We start from the raw sequence: 19,874 nt of genomic DNA on the forward strand, positions 1-19,874 counted from the left end.
TCTGTTGTGTGTGTAATAATCATGTACCTTTCAGGTCATGATCAAATCGTAGCATGATTGGGGGCAGTAATAACGTAGAAGTGACAAGAAGACATGAAGAAGTAAGCATTCTTTCAATGCTAGTATAAAAAGTTGGTTGGCTTCTGGCTACATATGAGATACGGCGGATGACGAAGTCCGCTCGTGGATTATGAGGATTGATGAAGGTAGTTGCGATTGAGTGCACCATAAAGGACAGTCTGCGCATAAAAGTCGAAGTTTCTAGAATCGAAATCCATTTTCCTCGTGAAAATTTTAATTGGACGGTGACCACAATGGAACTGTTTGGCAATGAAATGAGGAGCCTATATATTAGAATATGGATAAATACCTTTCGAATTCCATACCGGAGTCGGAATCTTACCCCAAAGCGTCATTGAACGCAATGCTACATCACTTGCCCCCGCGCCAGGAATGTGGGTGGATTTGGCATGCACACTGTATTGCAGAATCTTTTTTAAAAATAACAGGTAAATAGTCTGCAATACGTACGAAATTAGCAAACTTGATATCCAACGGCGCAAAGTCATGTTTGATCTCAATCTTCTTCTAATATCTATGTCCAATTCACGTATCCACATTTACATATCTACATTTCTGACGGTTACCCCTGACGAGTTTCAGCAGAAAATATTCGATATCAAGCAAGCATTTGAATTGTTATGGGTGTACGCTATGGACCCAACTTGCTAGATAAGTAATTCGTACGGGGATATATAGAGTCTACAGATCCCAGGACGCTTCATATCGGTGTTCGGCAAACGCTGTTTGCATAGCTTGGTACAGTTATGGCTCGAAGCCGAATCGGTGGAAATGAATGTCCGGTCATGGTATTAAATCCGGATAAGAGAACGTTCAATGACGAACGTGAGCAAAGTCAGAGTTGGACTCGGAATTCATATGCCAGTAGTGTTAGCCTTCAATGAATAGCAAGCAAATGTTTCTGTGAATGCTGGTAGACCACAAAGAATTATAATACGTTACTCTTATTACTGTAAGCTAGGTGCGACTGCATATAGATCTTCCAGCCGTCCAGCTGTTTTCTTATATATTTGCTTATTAAGTTTTTCAAAGAATCGTTTCATATGTAATTTGTGTGTAGATGATTCATTCACGAAATTTCTCCTGCAGTATACGATCCTTACTACATATTTACACAAATTGATTGTCGGAATGATTAACTTCTCTTTTAATATATGCATATATTTCCAAATCGAATGCGGAAGGAATGCCATGAAATGAAAATTTGTAAACCGTTACGGTATTGCTAATTATGGGCGTAATGGCCAGTGCCCACTGGTATAACGTGTATGATAAAACGTCCTCTTGTGCAAAGCAATATTTCTAATGATGGTTCATTACGAGACTAAAATTATACCCATGTTCTCAATTCATTTTGAATATATATTACCAACTTGCTTATAATATTTGTGAATTGTTTTCTGTGCGGTAATCGTTAGCGTACTTATTGCAACGGATGTCGGCAATCAATCCCAATACGTATGTAAAATTACCGGTGTTACGGCACTGTTTTTAGATCAGCCGGTCAATAAATAATGATGCATGTGTGAGTGAAAGTCAGTCAGTGATTCCAATGTTGCTTCATTGTGTAATTAATGTTGCTCAGATTGATGAACTTTTACTTGTGAAATATATCGTCATTGTCTACAACCTGAAACTGAAGCAGAGAAATGATAAAAAATATTTTATATCAACATTCGTATCACCAAATATCATGTCCCCGTCATGATAATTCCAATTCGAATTTAAGGGAGGCAAACGGATGGCTTGTCAATACTAGCATTTGTGGTGAGTGGGTAAAATGGGACAAAAAACTGCACAATTCGTCTTCAAAACAAGACTAAAAAAACTTGAGCAACAAAAACTATCTCAATAAGCTAGCTGTGTCTGTCTGTCCTTAGCAAAGTATTGTCCCATGGTCGCTCTCACTCTCTTCCTTCACTCGGAACCTAACACTGAAAAGGATGCCGCCAAAGCACTGCTTCTATTATCGATAAATTTGGGTATTACTTTTGAGACAGAAAGTACTTGGTAAGACAGTCTAGTCTTTAGGAAGTTTTTTTCCAAAATATCGATTTGAGACAGAAAGGGGCTGGTTTGACTAATTATTCTTGAGACTTTTTTTTCTAAAAATCGATTTGAGACCAAATTTGTCTAATTTTATGCTCTTGGCCCATGTCAACTTTCTGGTCTCATTTTTAAGACCAGAAGCCATGTTTCTTGATTAGCAAAATTCGTCATAAATACTGACACATAAGAAAAACTGTCTCAATAAGCTGGTTATGTCTTATGCTCTTGGCCCATGTCAACTTTCTGGTCTCGTTTTTACGACCACAAACCATGTTATTCCTTGATTAGCGAAATTCGTCTTGAAAACAAGACCAAAAAAACGGATGAATCAAAATCTGTCTCAATAAGCACAATATGTCTTATGAGATGCGTTTTATTGGTCTGATTTTCAAGACCGAATGATCGCAACAATTTTACATGGTCTTAAAAAGCTGAATCAGTCTCAATTTTAAGACTTAACTTCATCAGCAAGACTTGATGTGCTGAAAATGAGACCAAATCATCCTCATGTCTTGAATTTGTCTAATTTTTTTTGTAGTCAATGTAAAATTTTTTGATTATACGTACTCCTTTTCTTAGCATAAACTAGCTGGCAGATTTTGATACAACTTGATCTCAAATAGACTTATATTATTAAGGTATTTTACGTTTGAAATTTTTCTGACTGTATATTTACAAAATGTATGCCTGCATGCCCACTATATCTGACCAAGTCTGATGTTCATCCGTCATTCCGACTCAAAATAATATAGCGAATTTATCTTCATAGTTGTATTTCTACCTGGGTCGCGGGCTGAGTAGTGTAAATATGTATTCACGTGTCGCAAGAAACGTGTTCTGCACCGCCAAACAAGTGCAACGCATCGCATCCCGCGGCGAAGCCACTCGAGCCGCCGTACAAGTCAATACTCCCGAAACTCGAGTAACTACTCTTCCGAACGGATTTCGTATCGCGACCGAGGATTCTGACTTGCCGACATGCACCGTCGGACTTTGGATAGACGCGGGCAGCAGATTTGAAACAGCTTCCAACAACGGGACCGCTCACTTTTTGGAACATATGGCTTTCAAAGGAACGTCAAATCGCACTCAGTTGCAGCTCGAATTGGAAGTCGAGAATATGGGCGCCCATTTAAACGCTTACACTTCGAGAGAGCAGACCGTGTACTATGCTAAAGCCTTTTCGAAAGACCTTCCCAGAGCTGTGGATATCTTGGCTGATATCATCCAAAACAGCACACTTGGAGAAGCGGAAATTGAGCGCGAACGTGGAGTTATTTTACGCGAAATGGAAGAAATCGAACAAAATCAGCAAGAAGTTGTTTTTGACTATTTGCATGCTACCGCATATCAAGGTACACCACTTGGTCTCACTATTTTAGGCCCCAGCGAAAATATCAAGTCAATCAACCGCAATGATTTGGTGTCGTACATCAAAAATCGATACAAGCCGTCGTCAATGGTGCTTGCAGCCGCAGGTGGCGTGGACCACGATAAGCTCGTCGCATTGGCGAAGCAGTATTTCGGCGGACCGAGTCAATCGGAAGCTGGAGCTGATGGTCTAATGCCTTGTAGATTTACAGGGTCTGAGATACGCCATCGTCAAGATAGTATGCCTTTCGTGCATGTGGCTTTAGCTGTTGAAGGTGTTGGATGGGAGAACCCAGACACTATTCCTCTTATGGTCGCTAATCAGATTATTGGAGCTTGGGATCGGTCTTCAACCAATGGAGCTAATTTCCCGAATCCTTTGATGAGACGTATGGCTAATGAAGGTCTGTGTGTCAGCTATCAATCGTTCAACACCTTATACACCGACACTGGATTGTGGGGTATTTATTACGTCACTGATAATGATAATGTCTTCGACTGTACTATTCGAATTCAAGATGAGCTGATGCGTGTGTGCCGTCAAGTCAGTGATTTTGAAGTTGAGCGTGCGAAGAATACGCTACTTACCAACATGGCGATAATGCTCGATGGAACCACTCCGATTTGTGAAGATATCGGCAGACAAATGCTATGTTACGGCCGTCGTATTCCGTGGCCTGAAATGACGATGCGTATTCAAGCTATTTCGGCGCAAGATGTAAAAGACGCGATGTTGAAATATGTCTACGATCAAGATCCAGCTGTCGCCGCCATCGGGCCGACCGAAGCCTTGCCTATGTACACGAACATAAGAGCTAAAATGTACCAGGCTTATTCTGGAATTTTCAGTTAGACGTCTCGAGAATTGCGAATTTTATGCTTCGATAGTCAATTTATGGTTAAAATTTGTAACGTTTCAGCTGAATATTCCAAAAATGGTTTGAAAATGTTGGTAATTATTGTTTTCGGGTTGTTGATGGGACGAGTTGATTTCGATGGTGTGAGATTTTCCAAGCTCAGTTCACGGGAGGCTGCGATTATTTGCAAATGCGCCATTACTTAGTCAGGGGCTGATTAAAAAATGTATTAGTTTTTTGGGGGTTACGGTTTCAAATGCTACAGAAATGCTTATTAGGGGTATTTAAAAATTACTTTTTTTCTCCAATTGTACTGGATACTTGATAATATTGTTAGGTTACTTTATTTAAGCCTACACACCAAATTTGGTTCAATTCCAGCCAGTAGCCGCATTGCTACAGGAGAAGAAAGTTGCTATTTATTATATAAAAATAAATGAACAAAAATTTCAAAATTTTCTGTTCACCCCATGAAAGTGTTAGGTTGTCTATAGAAACGATGTTCACCGAATTTGTCTCAATCCCAACCAGTGGAAGCGTAGTTATTGCAGTCGAAAAATTTGGATTTGAATAAAATAGTATTTACGGTGGGCACACATAAATAATTGAAGAATTGGTCACCGTAAATACTATTTTATTCAAATGCAAATTTTTCGACGGCAATAACTCCGATTTCACTGGTCGGAATTAAGCTAAATTTGGTGAACATCGTTTCTATAGACAACCTAACACTTTCACGGGGTGAACAGAAAATTTAGAAATTTTTGTTCATATAATAAATAGAAACTTTCTTCTCCTGTAGCAATGCGGCTACCGGCTGGAATTGAACCAAATTTGTTGTGTAGGCTTAAATTAGGTAACCTAACAATTTTATCAAGTAGCCAGTACAATTTGAGAAAAAAATTAATTTTTGAACACCCCTAATGCTGATCCCTTCACCACACGCAATCAGGCAGCCTGGACTCTATTACGATCAGCCCAGTAGCGTTGTGCTTTGTACCAGGCCTGGACAACTAGTTAATTCGAGTTGTGTAATCCGACTAATTATAGCGAGAGGACGGTAATTTAATTTGTTCTATGCTGAAATATATATTTCTGGTTATCCTACAGGAGAGCTGTACAGTGCAAAACGATCCAAGCTTGCTGAATAGACATTTACCAGTCTCACGCTTATGAGAAGGAATTCAGTAATTCTGATCTAGTTTGGAAAAACCTGTTTGGCTACAATTCTGGTCTGATTTGGGAAAAACTGTGTTGGTATAATTCTAATCGAATTTATAAAAGCTGAAAATTTTCTGGTGGTCCACGTATGTTTTGGACTCTGATATATTGTGTAGTGTCGTTTAGTATGGAGCTGTAGCTGGGCGCAAAATTGAAAAATCAGGGCAGGAATTCAATCGCACAGATTCTCTGAGATCGTGACTATAAACCTCAGGCTGTCGTGATTAGTTGTATGCAGGACACACTATTATCATCTTCACTTCTACAAGGGAATGAGTTTTGATTTCGTCACAAATCTCACAATATAGTGTCAAATTGACACTGTCAATATAAGTCTAGTTTAGTTTAATCCCAAAATGTCTGCACAAATCCATCTTTTTCACAGTGTGTCTGTGTTATATACGAGTAAACGTGACACCCATTTCAATAGTAATACATATTGCTATGGGCAAATGATGTAATTCAAAGTGTTTATTTCTTAAATGTGACATATGTCTCACCTTCTCATCCCACTGGTTGTTAGGCATAAGATTAATTGTAATTGATACTAATATATACTGGAACTTGGCTTGGTAAACAGATGCTAATGTGTGTTTGTACTTCGTATATAAGCGCTTTGCGATACAAGATCGCTCTTAAGATCGATACTTCGCATTTGCAATGATTGTATCTGCTTTCTTTTTCTCAGATTTGTGCGAGGTAAGCTGGTATTGAAATGCCTAAATCTCACGGTCGGCAAACGGTTGTAGTCAAGCACATCTCGGACCAAGATGTGGAACACCACATCAACATCGTAGGCGCGAAAACACGCAGAAAAACGCACGGAACCAGCAATAAGTTGGTCAGTAATCTGCTAAACGACAATAGTAATTCTACTACTATAAAAGATCCTGTCACACCAACAAAGAGAGGTCTAAATGAACACGATGAAGACATGAATAACGCCTTAATGTCTTTGGATAAGATTCTGCCAAAGAAAGATCTTGAAGTCGAGGATGAAATCGGGACATTGCCCGGCGATCTTTACCATTTCAAAACGCCCAAAAAATCGCGACAAATGACTAAATTTGCGGCCGAATCGGCAAAGAAAATGAAAAGTGTGCAATTACGGATTGAAAAAGAGAACGAAGCGCCACCGACACCCCAAAATTCGCTTCCAGAAATGAAAACTCCGAAAAAATCTCTCCTAAAAGCTGTCATCGGAAGTTCCGGGAATACTCCGTTGAAAGAACGCGACACGCCCACTCCTGTTAGAAAGTCGAAACGGATACAGAGCTCTCAAAAGTTCGGAGTGCAGGAGATGATTGCTCGAGTAAGAGATGAAGAGCAATCGGATGAAAGTGAAGAATCTGAAGAGGAGGAAATGGATGAAGTACCATCTTCAGGTGTGTTATTTGAAACTTTAGCATCAAAATTCAAAATGTTGACCGGATTAAATTGAACAAAGCTTTTTGGCAAACCTGTTCAGCTCCAATATACAGGGCGTCTCAAACCTTCCGTGGCATTCATGAAGACCAAAAGATATTCTGTCATTATATGACCACTGCAACCCATGTTTCTTATCTGCCACTTATAGGCTAATCCAAGTTTAGGCAGATCTGTAGAGATCTGAAAAGTCCACGAGTATGGTGGGCCTATGTAGTTTTGAAAAGTGGATTTATAGAGTTTTATCAATTAATGGGGGGTGAGTCTTTTAGAAATTACAAGATGCATCTTCGTGACGAACGCAAATCAATTAATGAGACTACGAATTGGTGCTGTTTTAGAAAGTCAATTTAGCTACCATTGTACGGTGGCTATTATCCCTAGTTTGTATATACCGTAACAATTTCACTTATAAAATGATGCAGACATAACCTAAAACTACTTTCAAATTTAGAAAATACAAAAAGTTGAAAGTGATAGTACTCTTAAAATATTACCAATTGATAAAGTAATGCAAGTGAGCAAATCCTACTTATCTAATCTGACAAAGTAGCAGCACTATGTAACTGATCACTGATCAGTAGTAGGGCTGTTCAAAAATTACTATTTTTTTCAAATTTTAGTGCCTACTTTATAAAATTGTTAGGTTGCTTAAAAAAATGCAGTACACCAATTTTAGGTCAATTTCAACCTGTAGAAGCATTGCTATGTTAGAAAAAAGTTTTGGATTTATTTAATGAAAATAAGTATAAAATTTATTCAAATATTACTGGCTACTCCATGAAATTGTTGGGTTGTCTAAAAAAAACGATGCACAACAAATTCGGCTCAATTCTAACCCGTAGAAGCGAAGATATTGGAGTAAAAAATTTTGGATTTTAAAAAAATAATGTTTACGGTGGCAAATGCTTCAATTATTTATGATAGATCTACCCGCCATAAATACCATGATTTGAAATCCCAAATTTTGAACATCAACAAATGGGTTTGCCACTAAAATTTGAAAAACGTCTGATGTTTGGTCGCCACTCACTATTGTTTTCATGTATTATTCCATTTGAGTTACCAAAATTACATTTGCCCATTGAGTAAAAAATCGTTTTTATTTTTTTCAGAAACAATACGCGGAAACAACGGCTTGGATGCGCCTACCACCTCAGAACTCTACTTCGAAGCCCATAAATCCGCAGGCAGCCTGGCCACAATCACTTCCGACCACACCTTGTCACGATTGAAAACCTCCCAGATCACATTCAACGAAATGCAGACCATTCTTGAACGAATAGAAAAAGCCAAAACAGACGCCGTCGGTAAGAAGATAAAGGGTCAAAGTTCGATGTCGCAAGAAATCGCGATTGAAACGTCTCGTCTGAGACTGATATCTCGCTATAAGTCATATTTTCGAAAATGGATGTTTCACATCAGCCAAGGGTATAATTTGATGTTATTCGGTTTTGGCTCAAAGAGACAATTGCTGAACGAATTCTGCGTAAAAATGCTCTCGAATCAAGACAAAGTGATCGTCAACGGGTATTTTCCTAGTCTGTTAGTGAAATCTGTTTTAAACTCTATTTGCGATATCATTGATGATGCTAACCTCACAAATGGTAGTCAACAAAACCAACTTGACGCAATATGTGATGCATATTCAGGCAATGATGGTCCACACCTTTTCCTAATAGTGCATAACATTGACGGTATTAATTTACGAAATCGGAAATCGCAAGACATATTTTGTAGGCTTTCTCAATGTCGGCGCATTCATATTGTAGCTACGATCGATCATATCAACGCTACATTAATTTGGGACCAAATCACATTGATCAAATTCAATTGGTTGTGGTACGACGTCACGACTTTTCAATGGTACAAAGACGAAACTTCTTATGAAAATTCACTGTCATTGCTGACATCTGGGGCTGGCACCGGTGGGTCGTTGGCTTTGAGTGGGTTATTGCATGTTACGAGAAGCTTGACACCAAACGCCCGTGGTATATTCAAATTAATTGTGGACATTCAAATCGAAGAATGCAACGGAGATGGTAAAACGTTACTTGGAATTTCGTTTTCTGATCTGTACCAGATGTGCCGTGAAAAATTCCTTGTCAACAGCGAATTGACATTGCGTACGCAGCTAACAGAGTTTCTTGATCACAAACTGATTATTAAGAAAGACGTAGATGGCACGGAAAGGTTGGTAGTCCCTCTCGATGTGCCTACCATGAAGGAATACATAGAACAGCTTGAATGAAGCGAATGCTTTTGGTTTGTAGCGGCAAAATATTTCTTTAGATACATTCCTCGAAGCCAACATTTTTTGAATTTGTGATCATTTTGCTCCAGTTTTTAGCATCGAAGTAGCTCCTTTCAAAATCGGTGACTATAGCACATAAAAAATCGATACCATGTACTCATTTGCATACTCAAACTTGACTTTGATAGTATCTGGTCGATTTCTACTGCCTGCATGTTCATTGTGTTTGATGTCATGTTTAACAATCATTGGTGTTGCGTTTGAAATAAATTATTTTTGTGAACGTTTCGGTCTAAAGTGTGGGCCGTGTTTCAAGCGTAGTAGTATTCCGTGTTCAAAAATTACTAAAATAAGATATTCTGATAGGTGTCAAGTTAGCCTCTCTGGAAAGGGTACGGCGCAGGGGTGTAATGACTCGAGTCGTGAGATTTTGGTTACTCGACTTTACTCGAGTCATTTTTTCAAATGCGTAAAATGACTCGACTCAATTTTTGTACTGACTCGACTTGCACTCGAGTCATTGTGCATGACTCGAACCAAGTCATACGACTCGAGACTAGGACAACCATGACAGACATGTCATTGTAACTTCGAAGAACAGTAAAGTCACCGCATGATTGGTATTTGGTCTATCAGTCCTGATACTTGGAAAATAGGGCCAGAAACTGTTAAGACTGAGGAAAATTACTATATTATGAATGCGAGCCATTCCATATCACTCGAACAGATTTGAAAACGGAACAGTGAACGTAATGACTTGGACTCGGAGTCGACCCTCTACTAGCGGACTTGACTCGACTCAAAAACTACAAATGTGAGATAGACTTGTGACTTGATTAAAACCCTGCTACAGTGTATCCTATGTACAATCAATCAATCGGGTTTATCAATATTTTCATCGTTTCAAAACATCACAAGGCTGCGATACAATGAAAAGATAGGAAGGTGTCGAAACAACTTGGAGTAGCCTTTAAGATCAGACACCCACCTTAGCCTAGGCGAAATAAAGAAGAGGCATGCACACTGAATGAAAAGTAATGCAGATAATATAATACGCATGTATTCATCAGGTATCCATGTTGCTCAAATCATGACTATTATGCAGGGATGTAATGACCCGAGTGGCAATTTTTCATTGACTCGAGTCATTTTCTTAAAAATGGAGATCCACTGGACTTGAGTAACTTTGTGTACTGGCTCGAGTGAATGCGCAAGACTTGACCAAGTTGTATGACTCGTTTCTTGTCTCATGTATCAGAACTGATACTTGGAAAATTGGGCCCGGAAACTGTTTGAATCTGCTTGAATAGATATGTTAGGAATGAGAAAAATGAGTATATTATGAATGCAGGGTTGTAATGTGGTAACCGAAAAATAGCGACTCGAGTCATTTTCTTCAAATGCGTAAAATGACTCGACTCGAGTCAATTTTGGTCTAGGACGACCGAGACGGATATTTCATTGTAATTTCAAAGAGTAGTAAAGTTACCACATTATTGTTGTTTCGTTTATCTGTCCTGGTACTTGAAAAATAGGGCCCCAGAAACTATACTATGAATGTGAGGAGTCATTCTATATCACTCAACAGAGTTGAAAAAGGTGGGTTGAACTGAAAACAGAATAGTGAACATAATGACTCGGACGCGAGTCAAAACACTATGACTCGGACTCGACCCTCCACTAGCTGACTTTGACTCGGACATGACTCAGTGGTGAATTGAAAATGGAGTCAGAACTATAAAAGTGAGATTGACTTGTGACTTGGTTACAACCCTGTTCTGATGCCAATATCGCCATGCAATTGATTCCAAGTCGTTCTGCTAAAGTTGACACACTTCAAATAACTTGCACACTCTGATTTTGTTCATTTATTATATAATATCAATCCATGATATCTAAGATTTACTACCGTAAAATTTAAGCACCAAGATTCTACGAAAGACTGTTACAGTGATCATTTCCGCGGATATAATGAAGTATGAAGACAATAGTACGCTAGCGTGTAATATATTACAAGTTTGGTATGGAATTTATGGAAAGTTTATGCAACAGTCCGCAATCGACATTTGCAGAGCATTCAAGATTCTCCAAAATGTCAATTTGTTAGAATAATACATATAATTTGGAAAGTTTCGGGGCCGTCATGGGGATGTTCATCATCATTTTATTAAAATTTTCATCAAATCATCACACCACAAGATTGCGGTATAATCAAAAGATATGATGTTAGCGAGATCTTCATTGGGTAGAATTTACACAGGTAATTTCGAAATAGCATTTATTTGGCAAGTCATGCTAATCTCTAAGGCAAAGGTAGCAAATTGGGGACTAGGCAATTTAATGTAAGATTTGTCAATTCCAGATGTAATATTGTGAACCACATCATAAAGAAACTATTTCATTGGAACATATCTGAATTATACGTATGCGATCATACAAATGCATAAACTATGTAGACTACAGTACCAAAATATGATCGCTAAGCTTAAGATTTCACATTAACAATACAAGCCATTGCCAATAGAACCACAGAAGTAATTAGTGTCAGCTTGCTAAAGCAATCACTTAACAATGTGCACATGATGCAAATTATCAATGAGTACATCCATTCCAAATTTGCGCTAGTGTGACTGAGTAAACACTCAATTTCAGTTCGCCATAGGTAGATGATGTGTTGATTGAATTGGATCCTGCAATATTTCCCTTTTACATAACATCTTTAACAATTAAGATCAAACCTTCCCAGTATTATCAACCCTATCTCATGGAATGAAGAGATCTTGAAAGGTCAAGTTGAGCATTCGCTTTCGACACGTCATTCTGTAACGTGCCGACATGAGATTGCAATCTCATTACTTCGCTATCTTTTTGATCCAAGGATCTTTGTAACTTGGAGACATGTTCCACCAGTAGCTGTTTGTCGTGACGTAGTTGTGTGTTTTCCACATCGATTCTTGCGAATCTAGACTCCAGCTCTGACAAGCGAGATCGCACCGTTTCGCTTTGGTAGTTCATGTGGGATACGTTGTCTTGATATTTTAGAAGCTGGTTCTCCAATTCTCTGCATCTCTGTTTTTGTGTCTCCAGAATTTCTTGCAGTTTTCTTGATTCCAAAGATTTAACTTCATCTTGCCCTTTTAAGTATGCAATCTGCGAAGTTTGGGACATGGTCACGGTGTGTTTTTCGCCTCGTAGTATACGTTCACGATCTAACTGCTTCGTGAGCTCCAAGATTTGACCGTGCGCTGCCGTGTTTTCTGCTGTTAATTTGGAAACATCTTCCAAAAGCTTGTCTTTTAGAATCTTTTCTTGAGAGTAGGCTAATTCTTTTTCGCGAACTTGCTGCCTGAGTCCGCGAATTTCCGTTTGTAAATCACGCGTAATCTGTTCTTGCATGGACATAGTTTGCGTTAAGTGACGTTCTTCTTTCACGTGTATTTCAGCCTGTAGGCGCAAGTTTTCTTCGCGTTTCCCTTCCAGCAGTAGAGAAGTCTCTGTGTGTTGTGTGATTCTTTGGTCGAGTTGGGACTGTGTTAACGCGAGATTATGTTTTGTGTGTCGTAAATCTGAGTGAACACGATCTAAATCTTGACGTAAACTGACTATTTCTGAATCTTTATATGCGATATCGCGGTCCGCTACATCTTTCATCTTCTTTAACTGTATTAACTCTTCTCGCAACAAGCTTTTGTCGACTTCAAAATTAGTTTCTTTGGACCGCAATTCTTGATCGAGCCTACTTTTTTCATTAGTTAACATCGAAATCGATGCATCTTTTCTTGATACTTCGATGTTTAGATCTCCAATTTTACACTGGCGATCTTTCAACTGTGTCATCATCTGATTAGCTTCGTTGACTAATCTAGGTTGGATGTCGGTCGCTTTTTTTGCTTGGTCTCTCAAGTATGTGGTCTCGAGTTCGAGAAAATATATTTGTTGCTGTAAATTTTTTATGTATTCCCCCTCCACTTCTTTTAAGGAGCTGCTTTTACCGGGTGAGTACGCCGGCGGGTATGTGGTTTTCTTTTTCTGTCCATTCTTTTTTGCTGGCATTTTTTTTCTCTTACTTTGGAGCTTTGACAGACTCCGCGAATCTTAATAATTGTACAAAAAAATCTGTAATTCAATAGATTACATTCAAAGGTTTGAAAGCTTCTAAGCTCTTGGTAATCAAGGTTAGATGGTGGTATGAAGAACATCGGAATAATTCAGCGTATAGATACAAACCCATGACGCAAATAGATATACAATTCCAAAATGATTGCAAATTTATCTTCAGTTCACTGCTATCAACTGAACCATTGTTGTGGTAATCATATAAACAAATAGGGTTTCCGCATACGGTATAAATTCAAAACCAAATTCAGGAAATTCAATAAGGTTTTTATCCATACATAGCTAGCGAAATTTTTACAATTTGTGAATTGAAATTAATAAATTAGAAGAAGCATTTACTAAACGCTGCTTGAGGTTCAATCTTTGTGATTATATATTACCGTACGGTAAGCCACCACCCATGTCAAAACATATGAGAATTGTAAATAAATAGCCCTTTCTTCGATGTATTTTTCTATATCTGGGAAGACTTTATGATGATATATAATATCATACCACATACGATATCAATATACTGCACAGAGTGCACAGTCCGTCCCTATGCTGACGCAACGGATAATAAATATGACAGAGACAGACATCATTGCAATTTTCACATTCATACGTATATCTGCAACTGGGAGATATCTCAGTAAGGCTTCCGGTGATATGTTACCTATTAATTCCCCATTCTATAGCTAATAATAGGTTACCTCATTTAGCTGGACAGACTGAAGCGTCGTTTCCACGGAGATTGGTCATTGGGGCATTAAGTAATTTGCAGCAATTCCGGTTACTGCCATCTAGCGGAGACAATATTATAATAAATATAACAATAATCGTTGGGTTATATGTTTCATCTGAACAAGTCGATCAATCAATCAATCAGGTTTATTAATATTTTCATCGTTTCAAAACATCACAAGACTGCGATACAATGAAAAGATAGGAAGGTGTCGAAACAACTTGGAGTAGCCTTTAAGATCAGACGCCCACCTTAGCCTAAGCCAGTGGTTCCCAACGTGGGCGATTTGGCGGTCTTGGGGGCGAAAATGACGAAGGGGCGATAGGGGGTGAAAATGGACAAAGGAGACGACAGGGGGCGAAAATAGCGAAGGGGGCGATGACGCGTTAAAACGGCCATATTGGAGTCAAGGTAGAGAAATGAGCTTTTTTTTAGTCTACCCACCAAAATTTGGTTGCAAAAGTGTAAAATTCGACCTCGAGCCGTAAAGTTGACCTTTTTTGTGTCAACCCGCCGGTGATTCCGGTTCGTATGCCAATTTTTCGGCTCACAAAATTTGGGGGGCGATGATCGGTGTTGAACTTGAAAAGAGGGCGATGAGTCGAAAAAGATTGGGAACCACTGGCCTAGGCGAAGTAAAGAAGAGGCATGCACACTGAATGAAAAGCAGAGGTCGTCAGTAACGAAGTACTTCTACTTTTTGGAAGTACTCTAGTAGTTTTCCTCTACTTCTGGTACTTACTCAAGTAGATCTGATTTTCTCTACTTTCACTTCTACTTCGTAATATTTTATAATCTACTTACTTACTTTTCTCTATTTTCAGTTTGTCAAGTAGAAGTAGTTTAATCCACCAATATAGTCTGAGTCTGAGAAATTTCGGGGCTGTTTTCACAAAGTACCAACATTTAACATCCCTAAAAGTCAAGTAAAGCCCAGACATTTTGTTGCGCTTCGCGCACAAAAGTATCAGTGAATATAGTATAGGTACCGGATTGCTTTGTTCCGCTCACGTCGCATTGTCGCCCTTATCAAATATTTCATCGCAGTAAATATGGCCCAATCTAGCAATTACCTATCATTTCGTAATCTAGCAGCCCATGACGTGACTAGCTAATCTGGAAAATCCGGCTTTTTTTGACGTTACACCTGTTTTAGCAGATCACCTTTGAAGCTTTATGGACAGCGAAAGACTGCGAAAGACATAAAATAGAATATATTTTCCGCTTTTTAGAAGTGGTATTTATTGTATTTCACTTTCAATTCCGAGTATCATACTTTGAGTTCTAATTACTTTCAGTTCTTTCGTCTGCAGAACATACATGTTGAAGCATAAAAACAAGTGTATAGTAGCATAATGCCTCTATTTTTCGAAAATAAAACTACATTTAATATAACTTTTACGATCCACAATATTTGTTATTAACGTATACCGATCGCGCAAACTGTTGAAACCGTATCCGATACAACTTCTCCGTACTGCTCTTCGCCTAAACTCGGGGCCTTGTCATATGGGGTGGGGCGCCATGCCATTATATTCTCTAACACGGTGTTTTCTAGTAAACAAATGGTTAGTATCGCATTTTCATATCAATACTATAATTTGCATCCCATGATACGAAAGAATGCTTATTCTGTCGAAAATTGATACCTCCTGGGATGCATCAATACGAATCAAGCTCTCTGCACCTTCCGCATAGCTCAATTTGCAGCTTTTGACAGTCCATGCGAACGAATTAGGACTGTTTTCAAAACTACTTACTTACTTGAATAGATTAAAAGTCAGTCAATTCTACTTTTACTTCAAGTAGTTTTAGGTGGCTCATAGAAGAAGTACTTCTACTCGTACTTGAGTAGATTTTTTCGTCGCTACTTCTACTTCTACTTGAGTAGCTTTATTGACTACTTTGACCACCTCTGATGAAAAGTAGCCTAATACAGAGAATATAAGACGCAAGCGACAAAATGAGGTGGCATGTGGCGGAGGCGAGGTCGATGTTAGGTCGTGGTCCGGTAATCCTGAAGACTGGCTAGAAATTGCTTGTATTTCGACTTGAATGCGGACATGCTCGACGACTGTCGGATAGCCGGCGAGATGCTGTTCCACAATTGGGGTCCGGCATAGGCCTACTTGATAGAGCAATGCGTTTTCTTGTATTCAGTCCTGATCATATGGTAGTTGTTGTTCGTTGACGCGCGTGTGCTGTACTTATGCGCTTTTGTCTCCGAGGTGAAGTAGTCGTTGAAATTTGAGGGACATTGACCGCAATGGAACTGATACATAAACTTGGCAATTTCTAGCTTCCTCATATCTTTACACACAAGTCACACACAATGTATCATCATCATTCATCATTGGTTTATTAGCAATTTTATCAATTCAATGCACCACAAAAAATGCGATACAATGAAAAGAAAGGAAGATGTCGAAGCGACTAGGAGTTGTCTATGGAATCGGACACCCACCTTGGCCTAGGCGATGTAAAGAGGAGGCATGCACACTGAATGAAAGTAAAGAAGATAGTATAGAAAAAGGAAGCGACAAGAAATAGGGCGGCATGTCATGGGAAGCGAGATCGATAGGTCAGTCGTGGTCCGGTAATCTTGAGGATGGACTGTATGCGATAAGACACAATGCGATGTAATGAACAGATAGGAGGATATCGAACGACACGCAGTTGAGATCTTTTTAGACTGACATCCACCTCGGCCTAGAGTGCCCGATGTCACAGTTCTTTTCGATGTGGATCTTTTTCTGAGACCACCCAGTTCTTTCCATTTCTTGTGAGTGCTTAATTCTGTCGTCGGGTCTTTTTTCTGGGCTTTTTTGTCGGCGGGGAAGGGGAGCCCAGATAAACCTCCGACGGGAATCGACCGGATTTTCCCGATTCGTGGGCGCTTATCGTCACCACCACGCTATCTCCCCCTCACAGAGCGAAGGGCAAATATAAAATGGATGTAATTTTCAGAATAGGAGCCATCATTGTTTCGTTATGCGAGTTGCATTCTGCTTTGAATTTCGTTTCGATTGACCGATGCCCTGCAGTAAATTTCGATCAATAAAATGGTGGTGATTGAAGTGGTGATTCGATTCGATTCGACTTAACTATCCGATTCGAAAGATATGGTATTAGATTTTGTCCCATTCCCAGTAATATTCTCATTCCTGCTATCTCTGTGAGTGATACAAGACCACTGAGCAGGCGAAGCGTGTTGATTTCGGTAAATGACGTCATCTGTAAGTCATGATCAATGAGAATGGGAAATGAGCATCAAGCGACTAACTGAATGCAGGTTCGAGATACGCACCTTGCGCAGGTTCCTAAATATTTGTAGCGAATTCTTTAGGTTCGAAGCTTCGTTCATATTTAGACCATTGTGTTTGAAAAGTCTCCTTTTAATATGGGCTACAACTTGATGCTCAGATACTGAGAGTCATCACAACCAATGAATTAGCGATTTGTTTCCGTGCCTTGCGTAAGCCGGCGACGCGGCTATATACCGTAATCTCTACATTAGTATAAAACCAGAGGTGGTCAAACAATAGTTATCGCTATTACTCAAGTGAAAGTAGAAGTAGCGTAGTAAATTTCTAGTATGAGTGCAGGTAGAATTCGAGATTCCCAAAGAAAGTATTCTACGGGCCTATATACGTTTGCCTGAAAAAAATTGAAAACGGTTACGGTGAAATATTTCGAAAACATGAAACCACTGGAGTTGGTATTGCAAGCAAAAAGCCTACTTGAGTATGAATAAGAAAGAATATTTCGTTATTCACCTCCTCTGTCTATACAACTTGAGCAAGGCGCCTGATTGGAATCGCTTGCTTTTTTGCCTGATGAGCAGCGATGATTTTCCAAGTTAAAGTAATTTAATAAAAAATGACCAAAAAATAAAACATAGTGTGAGCACAGGACACCGATTCCACACGCAGTAAGGATAATAACTTGAAATGAGTAAACATGCATATACCTTTTCGGGTTTTGGCCTTCTCTGCAATTGATTGCTTGTAAATGCTATGACATGGCCCGGAATTTGGTGTCCGTGGCACACACAATTACGCTGCCTTCGTCAACTATATTGTGTACAGTGTGCAGTTACGGATAGCTTTGAAAAATAAAAGGTGTGTCCCAATGTAAATGCTCTGAATTGCTTTTGTCTCTATATAGAACTTAGTCACTATAGTCATTCTATAATATTGTAACCTGTAATTTGTTGTGTTGTGTTAACCTTACAGAGATTTCAGTGCCGCTCTTCCCAATTCCCAGTATTACATTGGATAAACAACACCCATCTCCGCCATCTGTGTAGCACCACGGCGCCAATGTGAATTTACATAGGCTATTCCCAAACATTTGTAATTGCTATTATGCTATTTCAGCTATGTGATTCGGCTGAAGACCTTGATTCGAGATATGATTTTTCGAGTACTGAAATTATATGTTCCATGTCTCAAAGGGTAAATTTATGTGAGAATTTTATTTTCGATAGTATTTGCCACTGTGAAAGGCTGTAAATTGCGATTGGTCGTATCGCACAATACAAAGTATAGTACAAAGCTACATACCTTAGTGGAAATGACATATATCTATGAAGTCGTTATCAACCCAGACCATTGTCACAAAGTGCAATGAAATAGATATGGTCTAAAAATACTAAATACTCTTGAATGTGATGTTGAACTGGGGTTATACTCTTTATGGTCACATAAAAGATATTATACATATATATTTAAACTTTTCCACATCACCCATGCTGTTGTGAGCGTGACATCATAATGAGTGATACTGGACTCGAATCCTAATACCCAATGAGGAATAGAATCACTAATCGGACAGTGTGTAACATAATTACAGACAGGTCAAATATTCCATGCTATACCATTGAGAGTCTAACAAAGTCTACTCACGATATTGTAGCAGACTGTTTTAGGGTGGGTCTATAGCAGGGGAGGGCAAACTACGGCCCGCAACACCGTTCTGTGCGGCCCGCGAGAGTCTAAAGAAACATTAGAAATACCGGTATTGATAAATGCGTACTAAAAATCGAATTAATGCAGCGACTTGATTAACTTTTTCTCAGTATATTTCACCATAATAATTCTAAGACAGTGGTTCTCAAACTGGTGAGCGCGCCCCATGGGGGGCGTGAAGCTGAGCCCGACTGAAAATTTTTTTTGCGCTCCGCGCGATATTCATCCAATTCATAGTGATTGCTCTGTATTTAGTCTGAATTACATATTTCAAAATCTCTCATCCACAGTCGTAACCTTCCGTGCCATCAAACTACCCGTTAGATTGGCTAGCATCGTGGTTGCGTTTTGTGATATGACGATGAGGGCGCGCGAAATCTTTCCCCATCATAAGGGGGGGGGGGGGTGTGTCTTGAAAAGTTTGAGAACCACTGATCCACGGTAAATACTTGATATCACAGCGGCATAGCTGCGACGAGATTGACATGATTTGGATCACGAGTGGGATTTCAGATTGGCCATTTTAATTATTTCAATAATGTGCTTATAAAAAACGATTTGGGCGTGTCTTAAGGTAGATTCGTTGTCTGTATGCGTGGAATTGGGGTATTCATATTTTATCTATACATGGTAGAAGCGTGTTTGAAGCTAACATTGTTATGATGCTGTCAGCATTGTTCTTCCTGGAACTGAACTAAAACTGGAATTAGTAAATCTATGAACAGATCGCTGCTCACAGATTCAAATTGCAATCCTGTTCTAAGAATCGGGCCCACCGACTTTCATCTCCATAGTTTTGACAAATT

At 39.1% G+C, this 19,874-nt stretch overlaps 3 protein-coding genes across 3 annotated transcripts; 2 read left to right on the forward strand and 1 right to left on the reverse strand.

Moving 5' to 3' along the window:
* Positions 1–2,888: 2,888 nt before the first annotated feature.
* On the forward strand, positions 2,889–4,448 carry LOC145442264 (mitochondrial-processing peptidase subunit beta-like). The gene has a single exon (XM_080320168.1). It carries the CDS (start codon positions 2,939–2,941, stop codon positions 4,352–4,354), a length of 1,416 nt encoding a protein of 471 aa, XP_080176294.1. The 5' UTR covers positions 2,889–2,938; the 3' UTR covers positions 4,355–4,448.
* A 1,846-nt stretch (positions 4,449–6,294) lies between these two features.
* LOC145442259 (origin recognition complex subunit 2-like) lies at positions 6,295–9,547 on the forward strand. The gene is made up of 2 exons (XM_080320163.1): positions 6,295–6,964; positions 8,120–9,547. The coding sequence occupies exons 1-2, from the start codon at positions 6,295–6,297 to the stop codon at positions 9,253–9,255; spliced, it is 1,806 nt and encodes a 601-aa protein (XP_080176289.1). The 3' UTR covers positions 9,256–9,547.
* A 1,564-nt stretch (positions 9,548–11,111) lies between these two features.
* Positions 11,112–13,408, reverse strand: LOC145442267 (uncharacterized). The gene has a single exon (XM_080320171.1). It carries the CDS (start codon positions 13,309–13,311, stop codon positions 12,016–12,018), a length of 1,296 nt encoding a protein of 431 aa, XP_080176297.1. The 5' UTR covers positions 13,312–13,408; the 3' UTR covers positions 11,112–12,015.
* Positions 13,409–19,874: the final 6,466 nt, after the last annotated feature.

The sequence above is a fragment of the Botryllus schlosseri genome, chromosome 7, assembly GCF_051294905.1.
Source record: "Botryllus schlosseri isolate E-star chromosome 7, Bs_hap1, whole genome shotgun sequence".
In the NCBI taxonomy this organism is placed as follows: Eukaryota; Metazoa; Chordata; class Ascidiacea; order Stolidobranchia; family Styelidae; genus Botryllus; species Botryllus schlosseri.